Below are 13,521 nucleotides of genomic sequence, written 5' to 3' on the forward strand. Positions count from 1 at the left end.
GCACATTCTTTCAAGTTTGTGTTTCCAGTTTATTTGATACTGAGGATTGTATTCCAGAACAAGTTAGTTTTTGAAATAACTACTGAAGCTTTCCTGGCGACGTGATAATTCAAAATTTTCTCGGGCTTCCAGCCAGGTCATAAGTTGGTGATCCACCGACGTTTCGAGGATGTTCATCTTCCTCATCTTCAGGGTACCCACAGATATCATTTAACCCTGAAGATGAGGAAGATGAACATCCTCGAAACGTCGGTGGATCACCAACTTATGACCTGGCTGGAAGCCCGAGAAAATTTCGAAGTTAGTTTTTATTCTTTGTGTGCCTAAGTTATGATAGATCAGTAACATTAGCATTAAAATACTAAGTCTTGTCAACTATAAGCCCTTTTTGTTTTTTGAAAGGCCACAAAATTGATTAGTGTTTACTTATTTGAAACAAATTAAACTATACCAAATTTGAAGAATTTTGTTGCAGTGTTCTTTAAATTATTGTGCCAGTATCATAAATGTTGTTTTTCAAACACCAGATACTCTCTTCAGCCTTAATCCTCTTGTTTCTAAGTATAAACCTATTATCTTTGCTTTCCTGAAAGAAATTTCCTTCCTTTGAGTAGATCTTTATTCAGAGCTCCTTTACCGTATAATACGTATTTTTATGTTCTATTATTCCTGTTCATTAACTGTTAGCATAACAGAAAAATTCATTAATATAAGTTAATAACAGTTATACCGCTGTGACTCAGTCCTCAGAGCCTCAATTATTATAAATAAGTAGCATTATGGGAATGTGAGGATGGGATCTAAGTAGAAGAGAGATATGAATAATATGAATTTTGGTTATTTACATTTAAGTTACAAAGTAATTACACAATATGGTTTGTCGCTAACATCATCTATTTTTATTAATACATCTAGTCTGGCAGCGTGAATAATTCCATTTTTGATCTTCATGACACCAGTAAAACAGAATTCATTACCCAAGTGACAGGATGGTAGACAAGAATAATAATAGAGTTGAATGTTGATATGGCAGATACATTTTGCTTGAAGTTACCTTGGAAGTATGTACTTGGAAACTGAGTCCTCCTCATCTTCCTCCTCCTCATCTATATCCTCTTCTTTCTCTTAGTATCTTCTCCTTCTGTTCCAGTAGACTCTAAACTTTCTTGATGTAATATTATGAATTATAATTATAGACACTGAAATACAGAATTGATGTTGAGATGATGGGTCTTTATGGAATGTAAGAGACTATTTAATTTTTGTAATATCCTTAGTGACCATAAATTATACTTGCTTACATGTAACTTTTTGATGGCTTTCGAGGTTCACTCAGCCTCTATAAAATTGAGTACCGGGTCTTTCCCGGGGGTTAAAGGCGGTCAGAGCATGGTGCCGACCACACCACCTCATTCTAGTGCCGAGATCATGGAAAGCATAGGGCTCTACCTCCATGCCCCCCAAGTGCCTTCATGGCATGTTACGGGGATACCTTTTACCTTTACCTTTACCACGTCACATAAATGTTGGAAATTAAAACTAAAAAAAATTTAGAAATGAAGCCAAAAAGGATGAGTATGAAGCGAGGTAAAGTTTATTTATTACACGAAAATTAGGTCTTGCTGCTTCAATGTTGAATACTGTTTTGAAAGATAGTGCGTGTATAATAGAACATATTAAAGAATCAACTTATTTAAATTCAACAGTGATGTCAGAAAGCATGAAGATGATATATTGAAGATGAAAAGGCTATTGATGTTATGATAGGCCTTGGTGGCATCTTCAATTTTATGTTTTATTTTTTAGTATAAAGTGTTTGTAATGACATTTGTCTTAATCTTTTTATCACGAATTTCGAGGCACACTTCTATAATTTTTTTTCACTGCAAAACCAGCATTCTCCAGTCTTTTCTATTTTCTGCCTTCCTCTTTGTCTCCTCATATGAGCCATACATCTTAATGTTGTATAATGATCTGATATCTTCTTCTGCCCTGAACTCTTCCAATCACCATTCCTTCCATTGCATTCTTCAGTAGACAGTTTCTTCTCAGCCAGTGACCCAACCAATTCCTTTTCCTCTTCCTGATTATTTTCAGCATCATTCTTTCTTCATCCACTCTTTCGAACACAGCTTCATTTCTTATTCTGTCTGTCCACTTCATATGTTCCATTCTTCTTCATATCTACATTTCAAATGCTTCTATTCGCTTCTCTTCACTTCGTCGTAATGTCCATGTTTCTGCCCCATACAATGTCACACTCCATACAAAGCACTTCACTAGTCTCTTCCTTAGTTCTTTTTCCAGAGGTCCGCAGAAGATGCTCCTTTTTCTGTTAAAAGCTTCCTTGGCCGTTGCTATCCTCCTTTTGATATCCTGGCAGCAGCTCATGTTACTGCTTATAGTACATTCCAAAGTATTTGAAGCTGTCCACTTGCTCTACTGTCTCATTTAGAATTTGCAAGTCTACCTTCTTTATTTTGGGGATTGGCTTTATAAGGGTTAATTTCCCCTTTTCTTCTTTTACCATAATGTGAACTATTTTTTTATGGATATGCATACTTTGCTTTGTTTATGTTACAAAACTTGTGCAAAGTGAAGTTAACAAAAAGGGGATATGCATTGTCATCGCTGATTTTGATTATGCTATTTCAGATGAAAGTTGATTATGTAAACCGAAATACAGAAAAGCCAGATCGTTGAGTTGTTGGCAGTAAAAGTTATGGTCTGCCAGCCTTTTAATTAATGTATTTAAACTTCATCTTCTGTCGAGTAGCTGTGACAGCACAGTGAATAGATATGAGACTGTTAATGGAGATCGAGATCTGTTTATGCAGTAATTTACAGAGTTTCCAATCTAGAGTATTCCCAGTACATATTGGCCATTTCCTGGCCTGTTGCTAGCCCTTTGCTCACTGCTTTCATCGCGAAATACGCGAACTGCAACTACTCATCAATCTTATGATTAAACTACAAGAATAAGAGTGTAATTAAACACTATCACAGTGTTTAATCTTACCTTGAATTGCAACATTCTCGAAATGATGTCCATCTACTTCTAGAAAAGTTTTTCATCACTTCAATAAAGTGTTGGACACTAATCCCAGTTCTTCTTGTGTAATAATTATGAAGAACATCATATAACTGTATTAAATTACTTCTATTGTATATAACTATCTCATTCATGAACACTGTTGTATCTGACCTAACTTATGTAATTTAATCATGAATGTTATGTAATGAGTGGTTGTGTAACTGAAGAGGTGCTTCTAAATTCAGCAACGACTATTTTTGGAATTGGCATATCCTAATAAATGTAGCCGTGCTTCATCAGTAAAACATATTAGTGTTAGGTTCACAATCTCTTCATGTGAAGACTGTAGAAACCAATTACAAAATCAGCGTTTCTGTCTGGATTATTCAGTCTTTGAACCACTGTTCAATTGAAGGTTTTTTTTTTTTTTTGGAAAGTAACCATAGCCCAAAAGCATGGATGTTGTTGACACAATTATGAAATTCATCATGCCATTTCTTAAAGTATTGTAGAAACTTGGAAAAACTGAAATACATTTATAACTTAAATTGTTTAATAGAAATACATGTGTAAATGTAGGTAACTGTGGACAATGGTAGTTTTAAGAAAAAATTCTCTGTTGTGGCTGAAGTATGCCTCTCCTTTAATCTACCTTTTCTTTATTGTATCTTCTTTTTTCTCCTTTCGTTGCTTATGTTTCTTCCATGGTATTACTTCTGCATCTAAAGGTGACTCCATAACTAATACAATAATTCACGTGCTAAAGTATTTTTCTCTGAGGTGACTTTTGCTGCATACATAAGAAGCAGTATTGCCAATCTACTACAGTTTAAAATTGTATGAGAGAAGGCAAGAAGTCAAATATGCACTGACAGTGGCCAACACATCTAGCGCAGTTGACTTTGACAGTGGCGGAGGTGCACACCATCATTCTCTTCATTGTAGTCATTGTGTTGTTCTTGACTGTTAGTGTAGTTAGATTTTCGATAGTGTTTGTTGTTCAGTTATAATGGGATTACCAATGAAGTCGACATCGACACACAACAGTACAGTCAGTTGCATTTTAATCAGCTTCCCACCAGGGTATTTCTCGGTCTTGTGGATAAGTGATCTGTCATGCATAAGCCAAAAGGAGAGAGAAAACTCGTCAGCATTATAAATGTTGCCAGGTTTATACCTCTCTAGAAGTCTTCTAGCAGTATGCAAGATTCAGTTGTTAACGACATCTTTATTAAGAGAGACTTTCCTTTGCTGATAAACAATACAGTGACATTATTGGAAAAAATTAAGACACACTGTAGATATGCTGAATTCCGTAATGTCAAGCTCTTTAAGACGAGTTTTGGTAGCAGTGAGTGTTATACTGCTTGATAATCTTTGTCCAGGACTGGGGAGGAGGGAAGTAGCAATAAATGGCAAAGTGTTAAAAGCAGGGACATTATATGCGAATATTTTAACATGAGGTGGGTCAAGGGAGCAGGAGAAATGAGTGTTAAAAGTAGGAATAATAATAGTTATCAAATTGCGTTGTTATGTTGGGTTGCATACATATGTTACAGTTTTTGTTCTTTGCTTCATGACACAGGAGGACGAAATGCTGATGCCTCAAGGAATGGAAAAACTAGAAAGCAGTGATTTGCAACAAAAGAAAAGTGATGAACAAAGTGAAGTGGTAACAGATAATAAAATGATAGTAAGTAACTTAGTTGACTCAAACAGTCAGACTGCTTTGCAGAATAGTATTGAGACAGGTGCTGTTTCTTTAGAGCCAGTGAGGACAGAACAGGACAAAATGCAAGGGGATAGTATGGTTGGCGGGAATAGTGCAAGTGATGGTAACAGAGCTGCGGAAGAAGGAAAAGGAAAGAAGGATGATGAAACTGACAGGGGATCAGAAACAAATAAGCGGAAAGCTTCGATGGACTCAGGTGCAATGCACAAAAAGAAGAAGACAAGCATACAAGGTGAGTTTTCCGAACTTAATTATTTTTTCATTTCTGTGTTACATTCGTGTTATGCAGAAGGCAAATAGTAACTATTGAAGTAATATGCATGAGTTTATTAAGATCACTTGACATTGCTGCCTGTCACTGTGTTAACTGAGAATTATTGTCAACTTTATACAAGGTGAGGCATTTTAAGCGGCCTGTTTTTAAAATGAAATGAAATCTTAATGAAGTGAATCAAACCTGTATTTGAACAACTCAGCGGCTTATTTAAATGCTTTTTTTTTCTCCTCCACAATTGAAGTTACTTTTTAAAAATTACATCCCTCAATTCCCCCAGATGCAGTGCACTGCTACAATCACTCACGAAAACATGCCACGGCATGAACCTGTAACTCTAAACCATTGTTACTGATCTTCATTTCATACAAGAAGACTCCGCATGTAAACAAACGCACTTGTCTGAAGCCCTTTCTATTGGTTTCAGGACAAAGCACCTCTTATGTCCTATAGAACGTGATGTTAATATCCATGTTAATGTTGTTAATCGATATAACTTATAAGTTTTAAACATGAAATCCATGCCACTACTCTTTTTAGATGCCATTCTTGTCATTCATTACTTCACCTTAGTACTATTAATGGTCTTAAATCCTCCTAACTGCCACTTACAAATCAGTGGTTTGCGAGATGCAGTGTATAGTCCTTGTGACTGAGTTCTCTGTATATTATTAATTTCTCAGTCTTGTGGATCAGGCTCAAAAACCCTCTTAACTGGCATTATATCTACTCAACTACACTCAGTGTCATATAAATCCTTTCTGACTGTTATGATAACGTAACAAGGAGGTTGTGTAATTTATGTCTGGCTGCGCCATCACTCAATCAGTTTCTGTTATTGTTTGTTCATTGTGGTATATTATAATATGGTGTTGGTGTTGTGCTGCATTATATTGCTTGAAGTTAACGTTCTGCGGCATATGTACGGTAATAGTGCAGACCATAGAGTAATGGAGGGTAAAGATCCGCAATTTTGTGATTGATTTATGATTATTGATCACATTATTCATTAATTTGACCTGCTTTTAATGATTAAATATAACTTATAGTTCTCTTTGACTTTTGTAAAATCGTGGAAATTATATTTGTTATTTTTATTAGAAATGCTTGTCTTTCCTTGCTTCCTTGCTGAGCGATTCCCCTTAATCTGCAGTACTCAGAATGTAATGTTCATGAACCTGAATAAGAGCTTTGAGAACAAGGTGCACGAATAAAAAAATAGGAACTTTGTTGAAGGTGAATATTGCCTCTTTAATCATTAGTATTGTAAGTACCGTACACGAGAAACGGGATATGCAGCCACCAATGTATTTTTTTTTATAAGGAAAGGACTATCGGGCTTGAATTCCTCTTATTTTTTCTCTAGTTGCAGAAAAATCAAATGCAGTTTTTAATAGGATGGTATAATATAATATGGCTTCATTTATACACTGACGGATCCTTGATTTCCAGAGAACAAGGTGCTGGTGCAGGTGTTACGTGCTGTCTCTTCTCACTTTATAGATCTCTTGGGTATGGAACAACAAGTTTTGATGGAGAAATCATTGCAATAAGTGAAAGTCTCAGTAATCTTCTATGCCACATCAATAAATTTAAGAATGCAGTTATATTGTCAGACTCCAAAGCAGCTATTCTATCAATCGTCTCTAAACACACACCTTCATCTCAAACAGCAGAAATAACTAAAATGCTCTCTCAGTTAATATCACTCAATAAAAGAATTGTATTCCAATGGATACCATCTCATTGTGGAATCCTGGGAAACGAGAATGCGGATGCTTTAGCAAAGAAGGGCAGCACTGCTACTTACAGACCTGTTACTAAATCTACGTATTACTCTGTGAAAAGATTTATTAAATCCACATACTTAGACTTCAACAAACAAAATTTGATAACACAATCCCAAGGGAAAAAATGGAACTCTCTGCATCATAATCCACAGTTAATTCCCGATTTACCACGAAAATCGTCTGTAGCTGCTAGATTGGCAACAGGCCATGATTGTTTGGCCAAACACCTGCATAGAATTGGAATATATCAGTCCCCTAACTGCCCATTGTGCGACTCAGACCAAGAGATGGATTCGGAACATCTCAAAATCTGTGCTTCAGTGGCTGGCCATGATAATATCTTTGAAAAATATTGGAGTGCAAGAGGTCAAATGACTTTATTGTCAAACGTCTGGCATTAGAAAACAACAATATAATATGATCGCAGTAGTATCACGATTATTCGTGTGTTTTGTAGGTTAAGAACATGCAGTTTTGAATACGAGTACAATGTAAAATGATTTTGAAAATGTGAAGTTAATAAATAATAATTAGCCTACATTAAAGGCATTATTCACGAAATGGACTTTTGGAGTCAAGGTTCCCCTACTTTCTTATTTTATACATACATAGACTATATTATTTATAGACCTATTGAATTCAAGATTCCCCCTACTTTCTTATTTTATACATAGACTATATTATTTATAGGCCTATATATATTTATTTTTTTTCACTATGGATTGTCCTGGATAATAAACATCACAGTTAATCGAGAGTTTACTGTAGGCCTCGTATCATCCCATTGTAAAATGCAGGCATAAACTTCAGAAACTTCTACAAGTACTAAATATAATCCCTGATCAGGATGTAATCTAAGCTAATTGACTGGAACATAAAATGTCAACGTATATGCCTAACTTGAGTCAGACCACAAAGAGAAACATTGAAGGAGGAGAGTTTGGTCCGGTGCTGTGGATTGAATTCGGCATAGCTAAGTGGTCAGAGTACTTGGTACGTAGAACCAAGGACCTGGGTTCGATCCCTGGCACCAGAGCGGATGTTTCTCTTTCAAATATTAATTATATTTTTAATGTTGAAAGCATGTATTCAGAATATTTAGGGACCTCATTAAAGGCAAAAAGCTTTTCCTGGTTTTTACATATAGAACACAAAAAAATTTGGCATTTTGAGTTGTTTTTAAGGGTACTTAATATACTAAGACACTATGTTTATATACTGGAAAACAAATGCACAAGCAAAGCGCAACCCTCAAAGTACACGCACTATCTGTTGGTGCTTGTTCAGAATATCCCTACTGGATATGATAGGTTCTCCTTGAAAGGCCATTTTGAAAGAGAAAATGTGCAAGGAGAATAGCTTGTTCTGGCTTTCTCCACTTACACTCCAATCCATCTGGAGAACATAGGACGAACTTGAATTCATCAGTGAATAGGATATTAGGATCTCATGTCCAGCAATAAAATTTGATTTATAGTCTTCTGATTTGATCTTCAGAGACTGCAGTCTCACAGACATGCAATCATTTGTCCTTGCAAAGCATGAAACTTTTGCGAGAAAGAGATGTTAGTAATTATTTTCAGGAACAGATTTTTTTCTTTGTTTACAACTCATAAGTCAATGACATTGAACCAATGGCTGTACTCTCCTCCCAAAGGAAATAATGCCAAGAATTTCATAACTTTTAAAAAAATCAACCATCCTCATTCAAATTTGATCTCATAAACCTTGGATTTGTCTAATTCGGTATGTCACTAAGGCGATATACAAGAAGAGAGATAAAATTGCTGGCATTTTTGGTTCATCACTTAAATCCTCCAGGCATCATAATTCGACCAGTGGTGCTTAACGGGTGTGAGACTTGTATGCTTACCGAACAAGACAAAATTAGGCTTGGAGTGTGGGAGAGAAAGGTGTTACAGAGATTTTTTGGGGCAATATGTGAAAGGGGGGAAGTTGCATATCTATATATATAATTTGAACTGGTAATGGAAATTACGGGAAAACGGCTGAACGGATTTTAATGAATGACCCCTCATTTTCATGCCTGGCATTCAAAGTTTTTCGGAAAAGTAGTAGTTTTCAGTGAAATGTCAATTTTCCTACATAATTTTCCTATTTTCCAAAATCCATCTGTTGTCAGTTTTGAGAACTAATTTTATTCAATCACGGCCGACTTGATTGAATTTCAGAACAAAACACACACTACAATAAACAACGAAGGCCATGACCTGCAGGATTGCCGACATATTTCGACCTCAATTCAATTTGTTATTAAAAACTGATTCTGCAGTGTATAATTTTCTGAGTACAGCTATGTATTGAATATTCAAATCTACGAAACTTGAGGTGGTTTGATGACATTATTACCATTAGAAATCAAATATTATTATACCGGTAGTTAATATCATGATCATCTATTTTTCATTAATTGTACATAATATTGATGCTATGAAAGTGAAACGTTTTGAGGTTATGTAAGTAAATGTAGAGAATATCTTAATTTAGATCTTCATTCCTATAATTTACTGAGTGGCTGCTATATATAACTACAAAACGTAAGTAAGATAATAATATTTTTATTAAAAATCAAATATTTTTATACTTATTAACCCAGTGGGGTTGGGTCTTTTTCATATACTTAATGGCGGTGTAGTGTAGATATTGATATGTGTCATTGTCTTCAGTATTGGCTCGAGAGAGGGCAAAAATTACAGTTCCTAAGGAAAGATCAAAAGGTATTACTTACTGATAAAATAAGAGGCCTAGAAAATTTTGTAGTCTCTAGATCATTTCAGCAAGATCTCTTAGTAGGATAAAATGATTTTACGCTCTACATTTCAAGTTCTACATGCAACATTTCAAGTTCTACATGCAACATTTCAAGTTCTACATGCAGCAGCTATACGAAAATGCTATTGTTCGAAAGCTTAGCAAACCTGACATTTTTTTAACTTTTGCCTACAATACACAATGACCTGAAATAGCTACTGCTATCGTCCTGACATTGATACTTGCGTTTTCGCGTTGAAACTAAAAAACTGAAGTTGGATAGGTTTGGCCTAAAAATATCCATTCAGAGGGAGTATGTTTCATTATTATGGAAGCAAATAACTATCAAAAAGACAAGTATTCTTCATTGAAAATAAATCTGAAAAATTGTTATTTGAATGTCTAACGAACTTAGTTTGCAGCAGCATTTGCTGCACAAGCCACTAGTTAGATATAATCAGGAACTGTATCAAGACTATGGGGAAATAGACCTGGTAGCAGAAGCAAAGAAGAGACGATTGTATTACTTGAGTCATATGAAAATGGAAGAGAGAGTTCCCAAGAAGACCCTTGATCAACACCCAGATGATAGGAGGAAACAAGGGCAACCCAAGAAAAGGTGGCTGGGTGATGTCAGAGAAGATGTGCGGGTGCTGGGAATAAGGAATTGGAGGAGGTGTGCTGTGGATAAGGAAGATTGGACGAGAGCTGAGTCCTTCATGGACTGTAGCACGAGGAGAATGAATGAATGTTATTTTTGGTTCAGAATGTAAATTGGGAATTGCAGAGTGTGTAATTCCCATGACATACTCTTATCTTTAGAGTGAAACATTGTGAATGTATGAAAATTTCATAAAGATCGTTCTTTCTTTCATTCTTTCAGGTAAAGATGGCAAAGATAAAGGCGAAACGACATCGTCATCTTCTGAATCAGATGATAATGGTAAAGAAGAAAGTAAAGCTTCATTAATGGAACGTAAGGTAACAAACATGAGAAGAAATATTCGAGAAGTAATGAGTGAGAGTCAATTGGATGAAGAAACTCTGGCTGCCCAAAGACAAGAAATGGAGCGACTTAGGAGGGTGCAGGAGCAGCAACGGATAATACGAGAGGTATGAATTCATTAAGCAGCAACACTCTGAAAAGTTATTGATTTCCAAAAAACATCTCATACAGAAAACTATATTTTCAGTATGAGGAATACTGAAAGCACTATTTCTCTTAAGATGTCGAAATTGATGTTTTACAACATTGCAGTACTTTCTATAGACCTGTTATAGTCAGAGGAAAATACTATTACTAATTTAACTTTTTATTCTTTTGTTAGGTTCAGCGCCAAATTGCTCTTAACCGTCAAAACAACAAGACACAAACTCGAGTTATTTCCCTCCTTCAAGGCAATTCCTCATTACTTAAACAGATTCCAAGTACATCAAGTTCAGGTTCCAGTGGAAGCACACAAGTCCGCCTTCCAAACACAGTTCTTGTTAAACTGGCTGCTGGTTCCGGCCAAGGGTCTGGTAGTGGATCCCAAACCAACAAGAAGGTATGTGAACACATTTTTCTGTCAGAGTTAGTCATCTTCAGTTGAAGAAATATAGAAGATGGAAATGGATTTTAGCACCTTCAGTATCACCACTACCACTACAAACACCACCACCATACATCATCATAATTATAATATGGCTGGGTATAATTTTTTTTTTATTTTAAGGCATACATGGGCAGAATTTTCGGTTACGTGAGGCACTCGATTTGAAATAGTTTGTTTACTAGGAGAGCGGACTGCAGCGTGGGATGGGAAATATGAACTGCTGTGACCTGCGTCACCTTATCATAATCGCTAAGGCAGTCTGTGGCGAATTATTAGGAAAGCGCTTGGTTAACTTGAGTTTCTTGAAAACTTTTATTCAATTGGGCAAATTAATTCGGCAGCTTTAATCATAAACCTCTTTACTGTTTCTCCGTTGCTGAATTGATTTAAATCACAGGCAAGAAATTGCGTAACTAGCCAATAATATTCCATCACGTTGTCTACGTTTATTTTCTTGAATATTCTGGCGTTTATCAAGATTACTTAATAGATTTGCACGGTCTTGACCTAAAATAATTTCAGAAAATCATATTTCGTTTTCTACGCACATTTGATATTTTTTTATAAATTTCTTTTGGAAATAATAAGTACAAACAACATTTAATTCCTCGTACCTTTTAATGCAGCGTGTTTAAGGTATAATGTCATATTTAGTATACTATGCAAATGTTAAGATCATAAATTTTCTTCGGAATACTACGAAAAATAACATTTAATTTGTCTTACCTTCTAATTCAGCATGTTCTTTATGATATAAGGATTAATGTCGTTGTATGTTAAATTTATTAATGCCTAACAGGATTATCGAGCATAACATACATCGTATGTTCTCCTCTTCTAAACAGCAAAACAAACTCTTCCTCCCATTTCTCATGAAATAATCGTTTTCTAACGTGTACACGCTGCTTTGATAATGCCATTATCCCACCACTGATATTGCTTATGAAACTGATATAGAACCTGCCCACGCCTAGGAGTTGCGTGAGGGAGAAAAGGGGTCTGTGAAGGTGATGTCACTCAGAGCGATAAGCTCTGTGAAGGTCAGTGAGGCACGATGCCCATCCCTGTTTTAAGGTGAGATTTTTATAGAAATCTATGATTTTTAGAGGTATCGGCACATTATCAGTCAGCAATAGTCCCTTCTCATCCTTAATAAGGCATTTGCTTATTGGTATCACTTATGAGATTCAAACCTTCTCCAGACAGTTAACTAAACAACGACACCTGGATACCTTTTTGCAAGACAATATTTCTTTACCATTCTTGCCTGTGATGAAATATTAGTATTCCCTGTATAAGGTCGAGAAAAGACTCAGTAAATCTGATTCAGAACTACAACTTTTTCGCCAGTATTTGAATGTTTTCCGTTTTTATGCTTCACAACACTAGGTCTAATATGTTCACCAAGCATCTTTATAGTACTTCTTACATGTACAATATCTGTTATCTGTAAAAATAAGGCTTATTCTCACAAGTCACACAGTACACATTCATTTGCTCACTGCAGTGATCAAAATTACTGAAGACCACAGAATAGTATGGAACACAATATTATCATTCTTTGTGTTCAATTGACTGTTCCCCAAAGTTACATTCTTGGGTAACAAATTTGAAAACATAATTTGCATTTGCCTGTCTTCATTTTTCTGTAACTATATATATATATATATATATATATATATATATCAGTCAATCAATCTTCTTAATGTATCCAGCTGTTTGCTGACAATATAAAGTCTGCTGTAGTCTTTTCAGTACTTGTTTTTCACGGGAAATGGTGGGTATTTTGATCGGTGTTCATTATATACTGTGTATATTAACTATATATATGTAGATTCTATTTTGAAAATAGCTATTAATTTTAATATGGAAACATTCTGCTCCTAGACTATACTTCTTTACTACATTACTCCAAAAATACAGTCTGCCAATGATAAGAGAATAAATTTGCTTATATCAGGTACTTTTTTTAAACGGACAAAAAAACAAAACAATATTTCAGTGTTAAGGTAAATAAGGAGTCTTGCTGACTGGATAAATGTACTTTCAATTTTTTGTTTACATTTTAGTTTTGTATTAAAATTGCCATGCATTTTGTTCTTACATTTGATACCACCATATTACAGGTTTTGGTTAAGATATTGAAAGAATGCAATAAAAATTGTAAGTTATCCTTTCTGTAATAGATGAGAACCATACCATTTGCATATAGACATTGTCCACTTTTTCTCATACTGCCATCTCAATCATCCTTTTCTTAGAAACTGTACTCATTGTCCAAGAAGAGATCTGTTGCTAATTTCCCCACAAAGCCCTGAACCTTC

General features: G+C 35.3%; 1 protein-coding gene across 7 annotated transcripts in view; it reads left to right on the forward strand.

Annotated features, from left to right (window-relative positions):
• Nucleotides 1-13,521, forward strand: part of LOC138694770 (uncharacterized) — a 114,237-nt gene that overhangs the window by 25,502 nt on the left and 75,214 nt on the right. For all 7 annotated transcript variants that reach the window (XM_069818805.1, XM_069818804.1, XM_069818807.1 and 4 more), the window contains 3 exons: nucleotides 4,620-4,998; nucleotides 10,486-10,715; nucleotides 10,931-11,149. In XM_069818805.1, coding sequence (XP_069674906.1) covers nucleotides 4,620-4,998; nucleotides 10,486-10,715; nucleotides 10,931-11,149 — 828 coding nt within the window. The remainder of the gene's footprint in view (nucleotides 1-4,619; nucleotides 4,999-10,485; nucleotides 10,716-10,930; nucleotides 11,150-13,521) is intronic.

Source organism: Periplaneta americana, chromosome 2 (genome assembly GCF_040183065.1).
Source record: "Periplaneta americana isolate PAMFEO1 chromosome 2, P.americana_PAMFEO1_priV1, whole genome shotgun sequence".
Taxonomy (NCBI): Eukaryota; Metazoa; Arthropoda; class Insecta; order Blattodea; family Blattidae; genus Periplaneta; species Periplaneta americana.